The 23373-nt window shown below is 46.7% G+C and overlaps 2 protein-coding genes across 5 annotated transcripts in view; both read left to right on the top strand.

Moving 5' to 3' along the window:
* LOC144145874 (uncharacterized) overlaps nucleotides 1-6455 on the top strand; it is a 37597-nt gene extending 31142 nt beyond the window's left edge. For all 3 annotated transcript variants that reach the window (XM_077677694.1, XM_077677693.1, XM_077677692.1), the window contains exons 2-5: nucleotides 151-330; nucleotides 1006-1106; nucleotides 1372-1456; nucleotides 5761-6455. In XM_077677694.1, the coding sequence (XP_077533820.1) occupies nucleotides 151-330; nucleotides 1006-1106; nucleotides 1372-1456; nucleotides 5761-5843 (449 nt within the window). In that variant the 3' untranslated portion in view covers nucleotides 5844-6455. The remainder of the gene's footprint in view (nucleotides 1-150; nucleotides 331-1005; nucleotides 1107-1371; nucleotides 1457-5760) is intronic.
* A 1427-nt stretch (nucleotides 6456-7882) lies between these two features.
* Nucleotides 7883-16823, top strand: LOC144145872 (uncharacterized). Of its 2 annotated transcripts, XM_077677688.1 has the most exons (8): nucleotides 7883-8174; nucleotides 8249-8395; nucleotides 10820-10876; nucleotides 10965-11018; nucleotides 11094-11144; nucleotides 11222-11272; nucleotides 13626-13707; nucleotides 16002-16823. In XM_077677688.1, exons 1-8 carry the CDS (start codon nucleotides 7973-7975, stop codon nucleotides 16045-16047), a joined length of 690 nt encoding a protein of 229 aa, XP_077533814.1. In that variant the 5' UTR covers nucleotides 7883-7972; the 3' UTR covers nucleotides 16048-16823. The 2 variants fall into 2 exon arrangements, with proteins under 2 accessions (XP_077533814.1, XP_077533813.1); XM_077677687.1 differs by lacking the exons at nucleotides 7883-8174; nucleotides 8249-8395 and adding an exon at nucleotides 8941-9722.
* Nucleotides 16824-23373: the final 6550 nt, after the last annotated feature.

The following is a 23373-nucleotide window of genomic DNA, read 5'->3' as shown; positions in this document are numbered from 1 at the left end:
CCCTGCCCTCTTGCACAGCCCCTGCCAGACCTCAATTTATGCTCTGGAGACATTTCATGTGCTAAACATTGTATAGCCAACACGGATGTTAACGGTTCGTTTGAGTTTGTGCTTCACGCAATTCTATTTTTGTCTTCTTCTTCTTCTCAGGTTCAATGCTTTTGGAACTTACCCCTGCTGCGGAGCATGTACCACCACATTTGGTCAGGAAAGGCAATTCGCTCACACAGTGCAAGGTGCCAGTGGTGTCCAAGTCCTCGCAGGCCGACTTTAAGCCCAGATCGAGAAGTGTGGGAGTACAGGCGCAACAGGGAAAGAAGATACCAGCAAGTGAGTGGTTTTGACTATTTACTGGTCAGTACAAAACATAGCTGTATTTTTTTTTCTTCAAGTGACTTATTAAAAGACTGTGTGGCCAAACTGGCTATAAATGAAAGCACCCGGCTGAAACTGGATACCTTGCGAAACTAGGAGCTTCATTTTTTTTTTTTTTTGGTAGGAACATGTGCCTTGAGTGCAACTGTACTGTTATCTGAGTTTTTTTATTTTGGCATGTGTTTCAGCGTACTTATCTGAAGTATCAGGTTTGTATGTAGACGAGACAAAGGTCGGCTGTGCTATAGTAATTATTGGCAAATCGCCCCCTAACCCGGTAAACCAGTGTCGCGCCCATTTTGCAAATTTTGCAAGCAATCCGTCTCGATTTTTGTACCTATGTGGCCATATTTTCGCCACCCATTTTTAGCGGGTGCTGTTGTTAACTATTAATAATTGCAGATTGTCTATGTAGTTCTAGTGATTGCTGCGTGTAGACAAAACCCCAGCCAAACCAAAGAATATCTCTGGAATACAAGGCCTTTCGCAGCAAACGACTATGCATTTCTACCCCATGTAAACTTTGTGTAGTGCCTAAATTTGGAAATTCAATTCAGTTAAATTCAATTATTCGTCACTCGGCACACTTAGTCACAGAAATCGCTGCACGTCTACCTTTCTTCTTTATAGAGCTGCAGGTAACAAGAGATCGCAAAGCGCTGCAGTCTTATTCGGCAAAACCACTGCACACGGAATACTACCCAAAGGTCACACAACATCGTGGCCTCAAGGTTAGATATGTCCGCTGGCTTTTCACATGAGCAGGCGGATAGTTAAGTTGCCTAGCTGCATTGTAAGCAATTCCATAATTTTTTTTCTCCCTCGTTTGTGTTAAACCATTCCCAGTCCTGCCGGTTTTATGCTGGCCCTGCTGTAATGATGGGGATTTTGCACCGCTTGCGGTACCCCTTTGTCGCTCATTTTTCGGGCTGTTTGTCCCTCATTTTGCACCGTATTGCTTCCCCATAAGTCAGGTTATGTTCGTTGTGCTTTCAGGTTCGGTACGGAGGAAAAGTGCAGCAGCTGAAGGGATATCTGCAGCCCAACGCTCAGCACCTGAAGCAGCTGACGTCGCTCTCAGGTGAGGTGTATGCTTTGGTAGTCGCATGCATAGCAGCTATATATACGCCTCGAGTGCTGCCCGTAGGGACGCCACCAAAGTGCCCCTAGCGTTCCGTTTCTAAAACACCCACTGGACGCTCCGGCCCGCTCACCATTGTCGCTGCGGCTTTTGGGAACAGTCACAACTGAAATTTACCTTTTGTGTGTGTTCGAAATACATATTAATGTAGAGCAGTCACTCTGTCTGCACATGTGGTGTATTTAGGAGAGTGTAAACGTTTCTGACGTGATCTTAGTGTGGTACATTCGCTCTCTGAGCGCCAAGTGCGTGACACAGACCTGCGTCGGAAGCTGGCATATGTATGGAGCTGATTGTAGTTCTACTGCCCTGAAATTTAATGACGGTGTAAGCAGTGTTTCCTCAGATGGTCATGCTACGGCTATACACAGTGATCTAAATCAGTTTGGAGAATTTACATAGTCTAGCGGAGCACTCATGCCTGACAGCAGTCACATTTGCCACTATCATACCTCGGATAGGGATCACTACCATGGGCGGATCCAGGTTTTTTCTGAGCAGGGGGTCAGCTTCTATCAGTTATTATGATGATGATAAGGAGGAGGAGGAGGATAGTAGCATTTTTTATTCACCAAAATTTTGGAAAACCAGAAATACAAGAAATAGAAATAAGAAAATCAACTATACCTAAGAGGTCATTTTTTGGGGGTTCAGGACAACCGGACCCCCCCCCCCCCCCCTCTGGATCTGCCAATGATCACTACCACGGACAAGCAATGTGGCATAAACTTCACGAACATTCTGTGAAAGAAGCGCAGTGGGTAATGCAAAATTATACCATACCGGGGATCAGCTCATGGCAAGGATTTTAATGCTGGGTCGTCATGTCCAGAGTTGAGCCCCCACAAACATTCAACATCTGCTACATATATCCTCCGTGAGCGGCACGGCGACAGGCTTATAGAGTAAGCCGTGTCCCTGACTAAACACTTCTTCGAAACATCACCATATGACACAGGGAGCCTGCAGAAACTAGCACGAACTAAACTCAGAGGGCCTTATCAGATACCGTTCTCTTTCAACGACACCATTTATCCTTTGTGAACTGCTTAATTAACCTGTAAAAAAATGCATCTGATGAGTGATCAGCTGTTCATTGAAGTAAAAAAATAGAAGGAAAAGTGTTTGTGTGATTACTAAAACGTTCATTCATTGATTTTGTTCTGCATTCGGGCACAACATAGTTAAGTGTCTCCCCCCCACCCCATGTCCTGCAAATAGCAGTGCACTTCATATCTAGTTGGGTCTGGTGTGGCCTACCTGGCTTAAGTATAGTAGAACGGCTTCAGCATTTCCGAAGCTGCCTTGGGTTTTTTCATTCCCGTACGATCTATTCAGTTGCTTCCGGACGTGCAGATCATTTATTATTCCGTGGTTTCACTAACTTTACTTGGTTCTTGCTAAAAGGTGTGAGTGGGCACATATTTAACGATGCAGAGCCTTGCACTATGCTGAACATTTTGGCATGGCCAGGGGTGAGACAGCTGCACATATTGCGCAGATTTGATACAAATTTGTTCTCCTGCGCCAGGCTGCTCCAAAAGCTTGAAAATTGCAAAAGTTGCGCCAAACTGCTCCAAAACAGTCTGAGAGCCAAGGATTTTAACGCTCCCGTCAGTTCCAGTGCAGAAAAATGCTTACTGAAGGCATAATTTTCCAGCACCCCCAAGGTGATGCTGTTTGTAAATGTTTAATTGATTGATCATTCCATGAAAAACCTGCTTAAAATTGTCCCCGAGGTAGTTTTTTTCGAAAGTCACAATGTCGGGTTGCACATGTTATATTCTGTGCGTTTTTAAAATTTTCCCATTGAAAACCATTGCAAAGTCCTGTAGAAAAAATGCTTAGGTGTACGTAGGCATTAAACCGCTTGTGCAAGTTGATGAAAAAACGGCAATTTTTGGAGCGCCGTATCTCCGGAACGACATTACTGGGCACCGCCACCTTGGTGTGATGAAGATATGAAAACATGGCCGCCGGGTGAAACAGTTCCTTGTGGTTCAGGCAGAGCGCTCATCGCCAATTTCTACCTTGGTTTTAGTTATGGGGGTGGCTGGGTTTACATTTAGTCGTTTGATCGGTTGCTGGAAGGGGCGCGACTCAAAAGACGGGAGCTCATCAAAAACAACATGGCGCCCGCGAATTCGCCGTGTTTCGGCCTTGAGTGTGAGGCCAGTACGTGCTTGAAGTGAAATTTTGGACTCATTGCGGTGTTATAAAACACTAAGTTATTGATGCCTTTCCCAGCGGACTTGCGAGCGACGGGAATGGGACGATCGACGCTGCAGAAGTGGCGGCACAGGCTACATCGCCGCGAAATGTTCAAGCAGTCTTCGATAGCGGGACGGGCTATTATTGCACGCTAGTAATAATGGTTCATTTATCTGAAGTGAAATTTATTGCCAAAAGAAGGGTGGGGGATAAACATACCAACGTTACTCAGATTACGATCGTAGTGAACATGCACCTTGGGGATTGAAATGGGAGGGCTGGTGGGGTGCGACGACTGTGACCTTGCTTTGGCCGTGGCTCTACACTTGTGCATAAAAACGAGTCTGCATAGGATTACAAAAGTAACAATTTTGGCATTCACATGATAATAAAAATGCCTTACGATCGCTTAGTTTTTCAATTTGATATCATCAATGGAACTCCACGCTATCTATGCATAGAGCCTAAGAATTCAAAAATGGCTAGTAAAAAGGTAGTGCAGTTCGTACCTTGTGATACCCTGGTAGAAAAAACTTTAGTGAAAGGCTGTTGCAGTGTTATGTACGTTCAAAATCAATTAAAGAGCTCACTTTTCACCCGTGAGTTGCCAAAAATTTGATTTTTTTGGCTCCTAAGGTGATATAATAAATGTCGTTCTTCTGCTCCAAATCAAGGTTCTTCTGCTCCAAAATCGATATTTCGCTGCTCCAAAAACTGCTTCCAAATCTGATTCAGCTGTCTCACCCCTGCATGGCGTGTATTCCTTTAAGAGGCACAAGTGGTTGTCGGGTATTAGTATGATCACATCCCTGAGACAGATTTTTCTACAACGTATATATTCAAAACGAAGCCGCATTCAGTGTCCGCGCTGCAAGATGAAACCAACCTCGCTGTGCCAGCACCACGCCTAAACGAGGCAACAATAGAATTCACTTGTGCGTGACATGTGTTCAGAAGTTACAGTGGTGATATGCTGCTGCCGTCGCCGACGCCCGTATGAGCGGTCAGGAAGCGCGCAGAACTGCGTCCCTGCATAGCTTTTGTTGGCATTTGAGCACACTACCAAGTCACTGCTGTTCTTTGAAGGGTCCTAAACGTACCGTTTATTTAAAGACGGGACCATAACAAGTTGTTTAGGGCGCGGAAAGGCAAAAGAGAACCAAAACACTGCATGAGCCCCTATCAGCCACCCAGCGTTCATCCCGTAGACACTGTGGAGAACCGGCGGCAGGCGGAGTAGCCATCGCGAAACTCTAGGTGTAAAGTACAGAGGTATACATGCATTTGCAGCCACACTGCTGGCATAACAATTGTTCACACGTTGGACCACATCTTGTGCGCGGTGCATTTGTATGGTTGGCAATTTGGCTGAACCTTTGTAGTACTCAAGATGGATCACCAACTCACCCAGTCCTGCACTTTGCGTGAGCATGTTTCCATTGCTCTAGACTAACGGATTTGACACCCATAGAGTCGGACCCAGGTTTCGTCCTTGTCTCAAACAGTGAAGACCTCAATTTTACCCAAGTTGATGCCCAGTAGTTTGGTGCTTTTCCAAGATGTTGAATGCAGCTGTGGTGTTTTGGATTTCAACCACAACTAGCCCTTTGTTCACATGCACAGTCTTCCATAATTTGCACTTGCTTTGTTACATTGGCACCAGCAGGTCACATCAATATGTGCCTTGTTGCTAGTAAAGGTTGCAGGACTGTTGCCTGCGCATCAGCATCTTTTGTTGTGATATAGTTATCTGCAATCACAGTTCACATTAAGATTGGCATGTCTGCTACCCCAACATGGCCATCTGCCTTGCATCGAAGAGTGTTGTCTTGAAGTTCCTTTAATTAAAAAAAAAAAAACGGTGCCATGCCACCCGTTGCAGTTGCAAAAAGGTCAACCCGTGTGCTTTTCCACCATTAATGGCATTGTTTGGCGTGTTGTGGTTCAGCTATTTGACAGTGTGCCGTTATCAGATCTCACGGCACGTGAGCTTTCGTCATTTCTGGCGTCCTCTTTTCTGCACCCTCACGCAGGCTTTGGGAAGAGCTCCAGTCCAGGCATTCGGATACCGCTTCTTGACTTGAGTGATGCGCTGTCAGGCACCCTGCTGCCATAGCCACCTCACTTTTGATGCGCCTACGGTGAAGCTGTTGTGAAGGATCACTCGAGTGACTTAGAGTGCGTGAGCTTCTCCAGTGCAACTAGTCATTACTTTACAAGACTGCAGCCAGCGTCTGCTTGCCACTGTGACTCATGGCCTGGGCATTTCGCTATGGACCACTAGGGCGTGGGTTTTGTTCCTGGCCCTCACAGCTGTCTTTGTCAGGGAGGTGAAAAAGGACAACGCCCTTGCGTGCACTCCTTGCCACTGGACAAGAACCATCCTTGCATGCTTGTTTTGCGTGCTTTTCATTTGATCATGTGCAATCCTCTGAGATCTGAGCTGTGGTAAGAAATGTAAGTAATGAAACAATGAACGTTTTATTAGGTTAATTTTGATCACTTGCAAATGTATACAAAAAAAATGTGTGACATCTGCCCTAACTTTCTTTTTGTGTTAAGCATTTGCTTAATAACTACATTGACCTGGCAAGGATTCAGGCAAGGCAAGGGGAAAATGTGGTCGGCAAAGTGGTTATGAACATTCAGGCTGTTCCCTTGCAACCTTGCAAGGGATGTGGAACCATGACCATGAATATGCTGGCATATTAAAAGCATCTTCCTGTTACTTAGGTGATTCACTGTGTTGATAGAACTAGCATACACATGTGATCCTGTGTTGTAGAGTGCTTACAGCCTTGACAGCGCAATGTAAGGCTTAAAATTCCAAAAGCAGTTGCAGGGACAATTGCATGAGTACAGGTGACTTTTGGTGTCCGAATGGTTCAGGCTTACAGCCGTGATTAACCCTTCTTTTAGTAGAATAGCTGCTTCTGTGTGCAACACAAGGTGGTCCTGAGAAATATATATTTCAGGAATACTGCCAGCCTTGCACGAAATCATCAGTAAAAGTGGGCGTACAACGTAACATGAGCAAAAAAAGAAAAATTTGCACTAACAGTAAAAAAAATGACAAGTAATGCAAGCTGCATGCTAAGGCTGTAGAATTAATGGGATAGTAAGCAAAACAGTACAGAAATGCGAAAGAAATCAGAAATGCATGTGTTTTATGGGCATGGTGGCATTCACGCGGGAAATGAATGGCATTGACTGGGTAGACATGCAAGGGAATAGTAGGTACGCACTCTTCTGTGCTCGTACATAGTCTGCACAAGAAGCGTGGCTTCGTCTCGACAGGTGGTGAACAGCTTTGTTTGTGAACATTTCAGGAAAGTAAGTACAGGAACAACTTAGACGCCTTGCAATAACAGTAAGTGTGAAGAACTAGAATGCGCAGCAATTTTAGATGCTCTGAGGGCAACACCAGTATTGCTTTTTCAGAGACAACATAAGTGTCCGTACCACTAAACATTCCTGAGGATCGGGGCAGATTTATTGCGGTAGAGCAGATGCATCAATTTAAGCCTGTCCCAATAACGTCTCAGCTGCAAACTTTCTAATTGTGAACTTTTCAGAAGAGCACTGGGAGATGTGCACCAATTATATGAATCTAATGGCCTCACGCTGCACTCTCTCTAGTTTATTAATGTTAATTTGAGTATATAAGGGTCCCGTACAACTGAAAGCTAATAAATAGGATTTACCTTATTTATTCGAATCTAAGCCGATAGTTTTTTTGAAATACTGATATATCAAACTCCAGGGTCGGCTTGGATTCGAGGATTTTGAAATACGCGCCAATTTCCAAGTGAAGTAGCGCGCAGCTAGCGCCACCCAGAAAAGAAAGTATTGTAGCCATCACTAGACGAGCCAGTAGCCACTTAAGGCATAGGGTTCCCCAGTGCACTTTCCTTTCCTTTCTTCCACCAAATCACTTCTCTCTCCCGTCTCTGTAGAGCAGATTTTAAAGCGACGGGCCCCGTCACTGTAGTCTTCAATCGGCAATAAAAATATAATACTTCCATACGTAAAACAAACAAAATATTTTTGTTTGTGGACCTTCGTTCATTGTTAATTTACGTAAAATATGAAATCAACATATTTAATTTTCATACTCAATACTAGTGGGTCAGCGCCACTACAGCTTTCGAAATCCATCAAAATCCGGCCAAGTCCCTAAGCGGGCAGCAGACGACGCATGAGCGGGAAGGGGTCGTGGTTGTATTTACATTTGAGCGCGGAACAATGCCCACAACTTGTGCTGCGTTCCGCTGTAACTCGGAGGGCCGAAAAGGAAACGGTATCGGCTTCTACAGCTTCCCGTCGGCCGCACGCGATCGGCTGCGGCGGCTGGCATGGATAAAGGCGGTCCGCCGTGAAAGTAAAGATGGCCGTCCATGGGAGCCGAGTCGTGCGTCCAGGTTATGCGGGAAACATTTCGTCTCTGGCAAGTACCTTACTCAAAAAAAAACCTTATGGCATTTGTTCCCGTGCTTAAATTTCATTCTTTTCCCCGGACAGGCTCTCCGTCGCTTTCACCGCGACACCCGGACTATGTGCCGTCGGTGTTTGCGCACACGTCAGGAAACGAGCACCGTCGGAGCAGTGCGCTTGACCGCTTTCTGCGCCAGCAACAGCGGTCGTTGAATAAGAAGCGATCGGAACACGGTAGGTTAAACGCAAGTTCGTGATACATTTCACGGATGCGCGTAGTAAGACAGAGTATGCGTTAACTGCAAGCGTAACAGGTGTTCGAAGGAAGAAGAGCCGTGCCTTTTTCTGTGCCGCAGATGACCTCGTTGTGCAGAGATCCCTCAGATATAGAAGCTTGTACTGAGCATTTTTTAGGGGCGAAGCTCCTAAAGCCATGGTTCTGGCATAGCCTATGCCAGAACCGCGCATTCGAGCGCTCGGTCTCGGTTACGGTGTGCGTGGCCTGCAGGCATTGTGCAGTGGCATTGTCTGGTGTGACACTCGTGCAGGAGTGCTCAACCACGACATGCAAAACTGTGAACGCCGAAGTGTACTCTCTTGTGTCTTTCCATGTTTTGTATGTCTTTCCCTGTTTTTTTTTTCTTTTTGTATGTTTGTTTTAGTTGGCCAGAGTGCCGACCCGTTGCAAAGGGTATGACCATTAAATCATCATCATCATCATCACCCTCCTCATTCCTCTCCATGTTCCCTCCCCATCCTCTCGTTATTCTCCTCCCGGTTGAGGCTGGTTGAGGTGTCATCAGTGTCATCCTAAGATAGACAGTTACCGGGTGGCTTCCTCCCACTTCACTTATATATATATATATAACCACACACTCTGTCGCAACGAGCAGTGCCTCCTCTACGAGTCACCGGATGGAGGAGGTGGTTGTTGACAAGGTTGCGGAGCGGAGGGCGCGCAGGGCGGCGGCAGCGCGCGCTCGCCGACAGGATCCCGCCGTGCGCGAAAGAGAGGCCGAAGCATCTCGTCAGGCTGCGCGTCGACGTCGCCAAGATCCTGCCGTACGAGCGGCAGAATCGCGCCGTGAAGCTGAGCGCCGCCAAGATCCTGCTGTACGGGTAAGCCAAGCCGAAGCTGCGCGTCAACGTATCCAAGATCCGGCCGTACGTGCAAGACGGGCCGAAGCTGCACGTCGACGCCGCCAAGATCCCGCTGTACGCGAAAGAGAGGCCGCAGCGGCACAACAGCGGCGCGAAGCGGATCCGCAGAACGTGAGAGCTCGTGAGGCTGCAAGCAAGCGCTCGTATCGGCAGGCAAACCCCGATGCAGTGAGAGCTCGCGAGGCGGCTGCAAAACGCATTAAGCGAGCTCGGCCCGAAGCTGCCGACGCGCGGTTTAAGCGCGACTTTCTAGACGTTTCGTTCGGCCACAGTTGTGATGTGTGCGACAGATTGTGGTTTTCCAACAATTTGGTCACGATTTCTTCCATCAAGAACGACAACGCTCGAGCCACTGCCATCGCCATGCTGCAGTCCGCGTTCCCCACCGCCGCCGTCAGCAGTGAGTACAAAGTTTGTGCGAGCTGTAAAGGTTCCCTGATGGCCGGAAAAGTGCTTTCTATGAGCGTCTCCCACGGTTTCAAATATCCACCGAGACCGGATCACTTGCCTCTGCTGAACCCCGTGGAAGAACGACCAATTGCGCCTCGTCTACCGTTCATGACTATAAGGCGGTTGACACACGGGAAAGTTGATTTGTACAATGTACGCACACAGTACGTCTTTCTTAATGATGTAATGGGCGAACTTTCACGGGAGAGTTACGGTTACCGATGATCTCCCCCTCTCGAGCTTCGCCCCACTTATCATCATTCATTCCGTGGATATGGCGTGATTTTTTTTTTTTTTCATGAGATGGTCTCACTATCTGCGACAGACGGATCGATCTAGTCAGCGCTGTTGACCGCAGTGATTTGTAGACAATTCTTGTAGCTCACTAGTGCTGCACGCTTTCCCTACTTCTGCCCAAACAGGTACGCTGTTAAATAACGCTGTGTGTGTGTGTGTGTGTGTGTGTGTCTGTCTGTCTGTCTGTCTGTCTGTCTGTCTGTCTGTCATGTAGCGGCACTAGACTGCTATACGCGCAGCATCGTGGAAGTTAACCTGCACGGCTGTGCACACAACCACATGCGTTCTAATGGAAACGGAAGTGTGGCGTCGCCTTTGTGGTCTTGAGGTAAGGTCTCTGACTTCGGCACAGAAGCTCTGGGTTCGAATGCTAGTTGCTCTGGCGTGCAGTTATTTTTTTAACAATGGTTATCTTGTTATGTCTCATTTTTTTATATTTCTTAGCGTTATTTTTTAACTAGAATGGACTGCTAGACTTTAGGGCGTTTGCGGCTCAGGTCACCGAAAGCACTGCTCTGCACTTCTGGAGCTCCCTTTTTTAAGCAATTTTATGTGCAGTATTTTTGAGAGGCTGTGGCAAGGTTGTACCTTTTAGGGCGTGCATGTCAACACAGAATGCGTAAAAAGTGTTTATATTTCGGAAAATAACAAGTGTCATGTTTTAGGATTGCATGATGCCAAGCGTACAACTTCGGTGTATTTGTTCACATTATCCACATTCTCTGGCTATATTGAGTTTTTTTGTTTCAGGTGACCTAAGAGCAGCTGGCTGTGCTTTACACGACGAAAACCTCCAAAGTGTCCAAGGTAGATAGTGTGATTTTTCTAGCTTAGAGCAGACTTAAGTTCACTTCAAAACTATTCACTGTCAATCTACCCCCCCCCTCTACTTCAGCCAACAGCACTGTGGCTGCAAGTGTTGAAGGTGCAAGGCCTCAAAGCACAGCAGGTAGATATCATTGCAAGTGCTTTAGTGTTTTCCCACTTATGTTGCTCGCTATATTTTTAACATGTACATTTGCAGGCAAACCACCTTCTGAAGGTGCCTACGAAGTTGACAACAGCAATCCACTAAGTGAGTGAAGCTACAAGTTTTTAAACTGTTGTTGGTTCGCTATGGCTGGCTTCTTACAGTTTTCTTTGGTATTGCAGCTGAATACACTGCAGCTCCAACTGGCACAGCAAACTTCTCCACTGAAATAGGTTGGTGTTCACTTCAACCATACATTTAATTTCCAATTGTGTTGCGCATCTATGCAAACTTTCACATCTTGTTCTTTGGGCCCCGATGAGCATACGGCTTCCGCCGCACTACTGATGCCGAACATGCCACCTCCAGACGCATCAAAGGAGTGCAGTGCTTCGTGCACAGAACTTGCAGCAAAGCTCTCGAAAGAGATCATGTTGTTAAAAAAGAAGGTGGAGAAACTGGAGGGCAAGTGCAGGAAGCTTAAGTCCCAACTCTTGGCGGTCGACAGCTTAGACAGCAGTGTTTTCAAATTTTACACTGGCTTGGCCAACAAAGGTCAGTTTGATGCGCTGTATGGTCTTGTCAAAGAAAACGCTGAACGCATAATGTACCCGTGGAACGACCAGCCAGCAAAAGAAACTGGCAGGGATTGAGAGCTGTCCAAGCGAGAATAACTGTTTCTTGTGCTTTTCCACTTTAGGACAGGCTCTTCAACAAAGGAAACAGCAAGAATGGCATTCAAAGCACCCAATTTGAGTCAAATGACATTTGGTTCAAATGACATTCGGACCCTAGTGTAGCCGGGTAGACACCTAATCGGATAGGGATATCGCACCATACTGGCATTCATGGTATATTCACGCATCTGCAGCTTCGTTTGGTAGCAATCAACACAAACTGACGTGCTGGGTACTGACAGCGCAAATCGTTCTCTCGGGGGGGGAGGCGAAGTAGGCACATATGCTGTGCCTACTTCGGCGTTGTCCCTAGGCGCTCAAAAACAAGTCAAGTGACATCACGTTTTGATCACGTGACGCAAGGATTTCTTTCCTCCTTCTAGCTCAGTGCTGCCAACCAGCAAAGCCACCTTTCCCCTAGTTCGGATGAAGAAATTTCCTAGATTTCCCTAAATTTTTGCTGAATGCGGTTATTAGATGTTTTCTCTCAGATACTGTGTTCAGCGGTAACCCGCTGAGGCAGCCGCATGAGAGCGACGGCGACACACGATCCCAATATTGCCGCACAGTGCCCAATACAATTATCGAAGTGCACTCTGCTGCAAGGCTTTTTATGTGTGCATCTGTCATGAAAACGGGAGACCTTGAACTACACAACATTTGACACAAAAATGTTTCACTACGAAAGAGTGCATACCATGCAAGTATATAAAAAAGAAGAAGAATAGGAACGAGCACAGACGATGTGCAGTACAGCCGGTAAAAGGCTTGTCTATAACACAGCGTTCGTACTCTCAGCCCTATCCTGCCCCGCCGGAGTGTGATTTGAATAGAACTAGTGCGGAATTCTGAAGTATTAGCCCTTCACTTTTGCCTCCGACATGTTTGGAACGAGTATGTTTCGGCAGTTTTCGGATGTAGCTAATTGAAGTTGAAATCGCTGTTATAGACAAGCGTTTTACCGGCTGTACATGATATATTCGAGTGAGCAAGTGTGTAAAACTCATGAGTTATGTTCTTTTCAAATTTACACCAGCAATGTCAAACGAAAGAGCGATAGCTTTGCTGGATGCACGTTTATGTGAAATAGATACCTGCGCTTCACCGAAAAACTGAAATGCACAGGTATAAAAGATAATGACTGCTAAAATTAATAAAAGGCACCATTACACGACTGAAGGCATAAGGTCATGTAGACTCAGAAAAATTCCCTAGATGTTTACAAATTTCCCTTTTTCCCTGAAGGCGACCCAAATCCCCTAGGTCGAGGGAAATTTCCTTAGAGTTGGCAGCACTGCTCTAGCTGTGTTGCCCACTGCACGATAGCAACGGTAGGTTGCTAACAACAAAACCCGCCACGGTGGCTCAGTGGCTAAGGCGTTGCGCTGCTGAGCACAAGGTTGCTTTTCTGGTGGAGGCGGAAAGCAAAAACGCCCATGTTTACGAGATTTCGGCGCACGTTAAAGATCCCCAGGTGGTCGAAATTAATCCGGAGCCCTCCACTACGGCGTGCCTCATCGCCTGCGTTGCGTCGGCTCGTAAACCCAGCAATCAATCAGGTTGCTAACAACGGAGTCTGAGGTTGGGGATTTCACGACGCCTACGAGGCGCCAGCCCAACATCGTAGGCTCAACGCTGAAGTTTAGGTCAGACCGCTGGGTTTTGACGTGAGTATGAGGTAATCAAAATAGCCTTGCTGCACTGTAAATTTGGGCATCATTTTTTCTATCCCTCGTTTGTGTTAAACCATTTTCAGACTTACCGATGTTGTATTGCCCCTGTTACAATGAGGGGAATTTCGCAGCTCGTGCAGTACCCTTTTTTAGCACTTTTTTTGTGGTGTTTGTCCCTCATTTTCCCCCTTATTGCTTCCCCGTGAGTTAGGAGGTTACATTCTTTGTGCTTTCAGGTTTGGTACAGAGGGGAAGTGCCGAAGCAGGGATATCTGCAGTCCGCTGCTCCAGGCCAGAAGCGTCTAGCCTCGCTGTCAGGTGAGGTGTCTGCAATGGTAGTCGTATGCGGAGCAGCTTATAGCACAGAGGTAAATGTATTTGTGCGCTGCAGCTACATTAACGGCACAACAGTTGTTTGCACAATATGGCATCATCTTGAGTGTATGTGGTTGGGGGGAAGGGGTTGGATGGTTGGCAGTTTGGCTGAGCCTTTGTAGGTAGCAGGGAAAGATTACGTGGGTGCACAAAGTTACTGCAGTGGCATTGAAGAACATCTTTTGGAAATCTTAAGTACAAAGGAAAAGTGAAACAGTGGCAATGTTTGGACATTTCGCAAACCCATTAACTCTCCCTCCAAGCGCGTGCTTTCATGCTGTTTGCCAAAGTTTTGCCTACCTCAACATAGGAGTAATGTTGCTGCTTTTGCAGAGATGACTCGGAAAACACGGGTAACTGTCACAGGAGATCAGCCATGCAGAAACCTTTGTAAAGGGGGAAATAAATATGTTTTCTCTTTCTCTCCATTCTTTCTCTCTATTTGCATACAAGGGCTTTGCATCTTTTCTGTCAACATTCAGCCGCTTAGTGAAAATCCAGTGTCAGCATTTCCTGACAGAGTTCATTTTGACTGAGATGCGCTGAGAAACCCCTTTTAAACACAAAACGAGGCTTCTGATATATCGCACGTTCTGACAAGCCCTTTCAACTTGACTGAGGGGACCATGGAAGAGACATGCAACTTTCCTTCATATTGGGAATTGGGCTTTTCAGTCCTCACTGTGCTGTTGCTGTACGGAAAATGGTACTGACATTGCCGAGTAATGCGCAATGTAAAGAGGAAGCGTGCGAGTTCTACTATAGGGCCAACAGCTTAAATTGGCTAGTCAGCTGAAGATATGCTACAGCAGGGACCGTGGCATTTAGGGGTGATTAAGAAAAGGCAATGCACGGTCCCAGTCAAAACCTTTAATTTCTGCTTTGAAATGTAGGCAGTGGCCTGGCCAAGTGTCACGATAACTGTACGGCCCCAGGAGGTTGAACCTGGGTTTCGATGCTATTTCTGACAATGAAGCTCTGTCTCTCATTTAGAGCATGAATGGTGCGGCTTGACCAAACTTGATCCCGGCCGTGGCGACAGCATGGCTGGCCAAGTTTTGGTGCTGTTTTGTGTTTCAATCGCAACTGGCCTTTTTTTTTTTTTTTTTTTGCATGCGCACTCTTGATTCGCATTTGCTTTTATATAGGCACGATCATGTTATGTATGTTTGTATCTCCAAAGTCGGCGGAAATGATTGCAGGAAAGCAGCCTGGGCATTGTCACTTTTTTTTTTTTTTTGCTATAGTCACCTTACTGCTTGCATTATGATTGGCACCTTCTGTTCTCCGACATGACAGTCTACCTTGAAGAAAGGTGTGCGGACACCTGCAATGCTTTCCTTTCAGGTACTTTTCGGACCCTACGTCTGTTCTTTGTGTCATTCAGATACAGTAACAGACGAAAAAAGAATTATCCGGATCGGTGCGGAAGTGAGAAAAATATTCAATTTTTACATTTACAAGTACAAGCACCCGCGGCACTGCCCATGTCACACTCTAATGACGCAACGTGGGGACCCTACAGTTGGCAGACCTTGCTATATTTTATTTGTCATTGTATCAACAAAACGAGCCTAAATAATGCTATAGGTCATAATCTTTCTCGGGATTAAAACTTAACCAAAGAAGAAAAAAAATAAACGAATGGAGATGCCCGCTCCGAGCGTTGGCTGTGTTACGATAAACCACTCTCAGCATCACCCAGCGCCTGTGCAGTTTGCTGAAATGCATGCAGAATTGTCCGTCTGCATTCCATATGCCAATATCTATCCTCGGTAGATACCGGCGTCAGTTCCAGAAGATCACTCAATTAGCGTCAATGCCAGGTCAGATCCCTGTGTGCTTAGAACTTCTGGAATGATTGATTTTTCGCCACCTTTATTGGTTCCCTGATGCGACATCATCAGGCGAGCAGGAGTCCCCCAGTTTTCGAGAAGAGGGCAAATTTAAGAATTGAACAACTCTTTCAGTTCTGCGCATATCTTGGTAATTCTTTCTGCATATATCTCTGCATGACACAAAGAACAGACGTAAAGCCCGTAAAAGTGCCTAAAAGAGCAGTGTTGCAAAGGTCCTTGGAAGGTCCTTTTAAGGAACAGTGCCACGGCTGGTGACACTGTAAAAAGGTCACTCCTTGTGTTTAGCTGACTTTTGTAGCGATGTTTTCTTTTACAGCATGTCGTCAGGTCGAATCTAATGACACGCATGCCCTTTTCACTTTTGACACCCTTGCGCAGGCTGTGGGAAGTACTCCAGGCCAGGCGTTCGGAGACTGCTTCGTGACTCCAGTAACGTGCTGCAGCCGACTGCTGGGGCCAACACACTTGCCGAGCACTTACAAGGCGGCTGCCGCATAGAATAATGACTGGAAGGACCCACACTTTGGTGTGCAGCAGCATCTCGAGTACAACTAGTCATTACTCTGCAAGCCGGGCCTGTGTTTACTTGCCACCGTGACTCGTGGCCTGGGTGTTCCACTGTGTACCACAAGGCTGGGATCCTAGCCGAAACAGCCGCCTTTGTCGGGAAGGTGAAAAAAGGACAACACCCACGTGTGCACTCCGTGTCATCGGACTGTAGGCAGCCTTGTGTGCTCGTTTTGCGTGCCTATCACCTGTTGATGCGCAATCCTGTGGTGTCTGAGCTGTGATAAAAAAGACAAAGAATGATGTCTTTGAATCCTAGTGATGCACCCAAAACGGTGAGCATTTTGGTAGTTAGCGAAGTATCGAAGCGCAGCGCAAGACGAGGGACAGAAACAAAGAAGACGACACACGGAGTGCTCTGTGTGTTGTCTTCTTTGTTTCTGTCCCTCGTCTTGTGCTGCGCTTCAATACTTCGCTATGTACCAACTCATCCAAACCAACACTCTGTTGATAGTTAGGCTGATTTCCATCACTTGCAAGTATTAAACGTGTGGCATACGTTCGACAATCTTCCTGTGGCAGACATTCACTAAACAATCCAGCTGAGTGTCTGTTTCTGCAAAAAGTAAATGTTGTATTTCATAATTGTGTTGCTTTAGCATCATTTCTGCATCTAATAAAGGTTTTAAAATATGTCTCGCATTTCAAAACGATTTGGCTTTTCAAAGGCCAATTTGGTATGCTCTTTTTAACATGTTATTTTGGCAGTTCAGGGGGTGTTGGCGAAAGGATAAAAACAACAAATTTGGAGTAATGAAATAGAATGCGTACTGTAGACTTATGTGTCTGACCTTGACTTCCTACAGTAGTTGAAGTCAAAGAATGCGGACCCTGTCCTTGGTCTCGATGTTATAAGCTGTCGCAGACAATGCTAGTAGTATTTCAAAAGAAAATTTGTGTCTTGCATTGGTATACTGAGCATGAGTACGCGGGTTCGATTCCCAGCCGCAGTGGCCGCTTTTCTGATGGAGGCGAAAAGCAAAAAACGACCGTGAATTCGAGATTTCGGCACACGTTAAAGGGACCCTGCAACACTCTTTGAGCAGTGCAAGTAAACCTGCGCGACGTTTAGATTACACTGCCAGGAATACCTGAGCCAAATATTACACGTGCACTTGAAGCGGTGAGCGCGCAAATCGATGTGAAAGACGCGGAAAAACAAACCGCTCTCTCTTCAGTTGTCCTCATTATGCATGGCCTAAGGGACGTCACATAGGCCATGGCTGCCCGATCGGCTGTCACTGGTCAACTTCGCGGCTAGATTCTCCCATTTCCGTCGTCGTCATCGCTGTGTACGAACCTCTTCTATGCCTGAACCTGTAGGCACAGTTTTACCGTTTATTTTGTGTTTTGAGTGCGCGCGGAGTTTGAGTGATGAGCTCAATACTTCCCTTTCAACGGGACCACTCGACTACAAACGTTTATTGCTTCAAAAACACCCTACCAGCCCGAGCGCGCACTTGCGAGCAGGCACCCATGCCTGCTTTTTTGTGGCACCAGACCGGAAATAGGCCCCTCCGCGTTGCGGAGAAAAGGAGAAAACTACCCGGCATGTGATGTATCGAAGGCCGCCGAAGAGAACGCCGCGAGCCGCCCCCCTCTCCGGGAGAGAGCGCGCAGCTTTCGTCGCCTTGTCCGCGTTCGAGTTGAGAGGGAACGATTATGCGTGATTTCTCATCGCGCGTAGTTTCGTTAATTGTGAACGAATTTTCATAATTCTTGCGGGAGGAGATTTCTGGGACAATAGACTTTATTCCAAAATACAGTACTAGTAGTCGATGGCAAGTGTTGCAGGGTCCCTTTAAAGATCCCCAGGTGGTCAAAATTAATCCGGAGCCCTCCACTACGGCACGCCTCAGTGCCTGCGTTGCGTCAGCACGATAAACCCTATAATAAATCTGTTGCATTAGTGTATGTGAATTTCTTTTTTATTTATAAATGTTAAGGGAAAAAAATTCTGCATGTTGGGAGTAATCAGGAATCACTTTTTTGTCCCACAAACTGGTATGTCTCCATTGGTGCAGTTTCAATTCTCTTAAATTGTGGGCTGTACTATACGAAGCTGTTGTTGACTGTGTAGGCATTTTCTTTGATGGGCATTTAACTTGGCGCAGTCAAGTGAAATGACCATCAAGGTATGCATGTATATCTTGCCTGTACGTATCAGCAACTATTTAAGGGCTATTGCTACCATGATTAGGAAACGCTACACTGAATTTGAAAGTTGTATATAAAGTGTTTGCAGAATATGTCTTGACTTAAGGTGTGACGTTATCAGACTCTTGCAAGTAAATAAACGGGGGAAAAAAAAAAAGCCTAGTGTGGAGAGAGAACCCCGAACTTCGAAGGAAAGAAACGTATGGCAAGCGTATGCGGAGGCAAGCACTGGCTGAGGTTGTTGGTGGCCACTTCGAGAGACAATTATGACCAGGCCCTGAAATGTGTTTGCTTATAATATCCACTGTTTCAGCAGGTTTCACACCGGGTGAGGTTCAACATTTTTTTACAGAGGTCGGACCTGGCTTTTTCGACTGCCCTGAATCAACCATCATTTATTTTAATAAGTAACCGCTCTTTATTCACTTCAAAAGTCTTGTATGATATTTAAGGTTGGTATTCACTTGAGTGAGGAAGAGCAATCATATCTTCTGCATGGCACTTGCAAGTGCTTTTAAGCCGTGATATCATGGACATCTTGATTAAAACTGGAGGAACAAAATCACTTCCACCTCATTACAGGAGCAAAATAGTGATCTGTCAGTAACAACTTGCATCTGCCATTTGCTGCAGCACTCGCCTCTTAATGGCTGATAAAACGACTTGACATTACCCTTGGAAATAAGCGTCTTGTAATTCTTACAGCCAGCGGTGGCAAAAAGGGCGAGAAGTAAACTAACCTATTGTAACCTAAGCTAACCCAACCCAAAGTTACTGAACATAATCCAGGCCTACTACACCAAACACAATCTAAAACTCAACCCAGTAGAACTACGTGTCGATATCGTGATTGTTCTAGAAATAACCTACAAAAGCACAACAATCGGAAACTTAATTGTCTAATTCTGCAAACAGCAAGAAAAGAGAAAAGCTCGCCCTATTCATATGATTCAAACTGTTGGCCTTTCGGTTAAAATCAGGCGTGGTATCGCCAAGCAAAGCAGGTTCCTGCGGAGTATTTGTTCCAAGCACGCTTCAGGTTGCATTCTTACTCTGCTCAAAGGTAAAGCCCTGACTGCCAGGGGAAATGCCCTGAGGTGTTTCGACCGGTTGCCAAAGAATAGACACTACCAAATTGGAATTAATTTCATTTCATTTATTGTCACCTTAAAACCCAAAGGCATTACATAGGGGGGGGGGGGGGGGGGGCTGGGCAATAATAACAGGTTGAATAAAGTACATAGTGAACACTGATGAATTCAAGGCACAGCAAAAATCGCTACAAAATTTCAAAATAAAAAAAATCTGTACAGCTAGGGTACACTGAGGCAAGCTGAAAGACAGAGCAAGCTTATACAAAGGCGAGCATATACACTAAAAGAGGATCTGGGGCAGCAGGGCAGACACATATGCATTCGTTTACAAGATGGAGCAACAGAAGAATAATTTATAGAGTACATATGGTGGAGTGGGGGTGATTGGCGAGCGATAAAATAGAGAAGGGAATTACTGTGTATAGCGATTAAGAATGATAGTGATGTGGCGGTAACAAGTTACAAGCAGAAAGAAACGAGGGGAACCGGCAAGTACTGTGGAACCCCGATTATACGGCCCCGGGTTTTACGACAACCCGGGTTTTACGGGGTGCCTGCGAAGTCTTCGTAAAAATAATGGATTATCCGACCTTAACCTTGGTTATCCGACGCAATTACCGCAGGTCGGCCACGCGATAGCCGACCGGCGGGCCTATCTCTGGCGCAGCTTTTTTCTCGTCTCATCTTTCGTTTCTCTTCCCTTCGGCAACGCCCGCTCCTCCACACCATCGCTTTCCCCCTCTCTTCACTGGCGTCTCTGGTTGCGCTGCGGTCCTAGCCTGCGGAGCTCAGTCTAGAAGGTGTTCCCTGTTCTGCAAAGGTGTTGGGCGGAGGCACCGCCGAGTGTTTGTAGCGAAGTTTTGCGTTGTGTCGGGGAACGGCGATGTCGCGAAAGCGAAAAGTGCTGTCGCTCGGCGAGAAGCTGAAAATTATCGAGGAGGCTGAGAAGCGGCATGGAGCCACGAAAAGTAGCATTGCTCGGTGCCTGGACATACCGGAATCTTCTCTTAAGACGCTCCTGGCGAACAAAGCTGTGATACTTCAGCATGCAAGCAAGTTCGGCCTCAAGCGGAAGGTGGCAAAAGAAGGTCAACACGAGGAGTTGGAAAGAGTGCTTGTGACGTGGTTGCACCAAGCACGGAGCTCTGCAAGCAAAGTTGACGGCGCCACTCTGAAGGAAAAGGCCGAACTTGTTGCTTCGCGTCTTGGTATAGACGACTTCCAAGCGTCGAATGGGTGGTTGGATCGCTTCAAAAAACGCAACAAGATTGTGTGCAGCCGCTCCTGTACAGATAGAACCCCGGTGGACGCATCGAAGGTGACCGAATGGATGCAGTTGCTGCCGGAGATGATTGCGGCGTACAAGCCCCGTGACGTTTTCCACGCCGACGAGGGCGGCATCTTTTACAACATGCAGCCCGAACAAACCCTTACACACAAGGGTGAAAGCTGTCGCGGTGGGAAACGAAGCAAGGAGCGTCTGACGGCGCTGTTCTGTGCTAACGAGGATGGTTCAGAGAAACTGCCCGTGTTCGTCATTGGCAAGTCTGCGAAGCCGCGGTGCTTTGAGAACCTGAGGACGCTGCCGTGCAGCTACAACTTTAATAAAAACGCATGGATGACGTCCGCGCTCTTCAGCAAGTTTTTGCAGCAGCTCGACAACGAAATGGGTGCTAAGGCGAGGAAGATCATGCTTTTCATTGACAAAGCACCGTGCCACCCACCAGATTGTGCTAGCAAGCTTAGAAACGTCAAGGTTGTCTTTCTTCCGCCGAGCTGCACACGCCCGCTGCAGCCGCTGAATGTCGGCATCATCAGATGTGTGAAGCAGGGGTATAGGAAGCGGCTGGTGCAGCGTCGGCTGGCAGCTATGGAGCGCAGAGAGTCGGGAGATAAAGTTTCCGTGCTCGACGCCATGCATTTCTTGGCCAGTTCATGGGACGCGGTGCCACAAAGCTCAATCGCCAATTCGTTTAAGCACTGCGGCTTTAAGCGAGAGGCGGCCTCCTCTGCTGGTGACACAACACCTTCAATGGACTGCAAGCTCGAGGCCGAGGTAGGCTTTGTCGACGAAGATTTTGGTGGTCTGTTAGACACAACTGCAACCTTCACAGAGTACGTTGAGGCCGATGACAACGTTGCCATCTGTGGTGAGCTGTCACTGGAGGATGCTGTTGACGAGGCATTGACTCGTGCTGAAACCACTGTGACATCGGACGAGGACGATGACTCCACAGATGTTGCCGTGCCTGTGCCTACCACGTTCGCTGATGTGCTTCGGCACATAGACGGCATCAGGAACTACATCTGCTCGTGCGACGACACAGAGGACCTCCTTTCGGACATTTTCCAGCTGGAGCAAAAGCTCTCGCTTCTGGAAGCAAAGAAAATTCAGAAGAAACGTATGGATTTTTATAACTCTGTGTCTTAAGGTGCGTCGGACGTACCTGCGAAATTTCTCAAAGATATGTCGGACGTACACGCGAAATTTCTTAAAGATATGTCGAACGTAGCTGGAAAATTTCATGAAGATATGTCAGATGTACCCGTAAATTATCTTAAAAATAGATCGGACGTACAGTGCCCAGAGTGGCTAGAAACCAACGTGGTTATCTTGAATCATCGATCGCTAGCCAGTCATCCGCTAGCCAGTCATCCGGTTGGAGCCTTCACTGAGGTCTGAGATCAAATGTGGCATTCCCACACTCGCTTGTTTCCTCACTGCGGCATATGCTGCCCCCGTCATTGCTGGCTTGATGAGATCGGCATCTAATGAGTAATGTTGGGCAGGCAAGTAAAGTACAACCAGCGCCAGCGAGCGTGATTGATGAATCACTGGCAATGCTGTAGGGCAGGTCTGGCAGTTGGTCCAGTGTAGTACTTCTACAGACCTTCTACAGGCCAACTATGCAGCGACAATGGGGTTCTTTGATCATCAGTCGCGGACTCACCGTGGATAGTTTGCAAGTAGTCCGAAAGCTGTCCTTGCCATTGAAATAAGCGTTGAAATCAAAAAAGAACGCCGGATTGCTTCTCAAGAATTCCATGGCGAGTCCAAGGGCCCCAGTGCTGCTTGTTTGTTGCAGCAAACGCCACAGAGCTCTTTCACACACAGTGACTTATCTAAAATCTAGATAGATGTCGTCCTCGTGCAAGTCTCTAGAACTCTAGAATCCTGGAATACGTGGTTTCTTATGCCTGAACCACGAAATGAGCCTCCAAGACTTAGTACCCTGAGGGGAAAAACTGCGAACTGAGGGGAGAAACTGTGAATAGGATAACACCGCATGGACAGGTAGTTGCGACGTGCGTTGATGTTAGAGGACCTGTCACATTCTTGTCACTGTTTCTTTCTCTTCTTTTTTTTATAGAAGTGTCTAGCGTTCCATCCAGACGGAACAATCAGGAATGCTAAAGTTCTATCCAACCGGAGTGTGAAATAAAAAGTCGTGTTCCGTCCAGACGGAATAAAAACCAACTGATCAGACACCCGCCTCAGCTTATAGATGTTATAATCACGCCCCCTGCCCGCATTTTTTTTTTTGCCATGGCTAGTGATTCGTAGTAGCTATACTTCATGCCCGTTTTACAATTCACACGGTGAGAGCAGCCAGCCTTGGTTTTCACTCAAACAGCCGAACCTCTACCACTCATTGAAGCCAAGGGCAGTGTTACGTCCGACCATTTGTAATTGTTGATAAGGATTAATAATTGACGGTGATGCTGGCTAGTCAGTGAGCAGAAGCGGTCTGGCCGGTTGGGTAAAAATGAAAAAAAAAAGATTGCTCTCACCACCAGTTGTGTTTCCTATTGACGTAATGTTAGTGACAGCTGCAACTAAAGTGCCTGGGTAAGCTCGGTAAGGTGGCGCGCACAGTTATAGATAATCAAAGAGCTCCGAGTGCAACCGAGTACGCCGATGTACTTTTAAC

The sequence above is a fragment of the Haemaphysalis longicornis genome, unplaced genomic scaffold (assembly GCF_048455015.1).
Source record: "Haemaphysalis longicornis isolate Haplotype H1 unplaced genomic scaffold, Haemaphysalis longicornis Haplotype H1 scaffold_7, whole genome shotgun sequence".
In the NCBI taxonomy this organism is placed as follows: Eukaryota; Metazoa; Arthropoda; class Arachnida; order Ixodida; family Ixodidae; genus Haemaphysalis; species Haemaphysalis longicornis.
Note: the sequence above shows the minus strand (reverse complement) of the source record. Positions and strands in the feature narration are given on the sequence as shown.

What these genes read in the sequence shown, in the direction of transcription:
- LOC144145872 (XM_077677687.1), top strand. Translation starts at nt 9,077, where the DNA reads ATGGAGGAGGTGGTTGTTGACAAGGTTGCGGAGCGGAGGGCGCGCAGG. An exon ending in AAACCTCCAAAGTGTCCAAG is followed by an intron (nt 10,877 to 10,964) that starts GTAGATAGTGTG and finishes CCTCTACTTCAG; the next exon opens with CCAACAGCACTGTGGCTGCA. An exon ending in AAACTTCTCCACTGAAATAG is followed by an intron (nt 11,273 to 13,625) that starts GTTGGTGTTCAC and finishes TTGTGCTTTCAG; the next exon opens with GTTTGGTACAGAGGGGAAGT.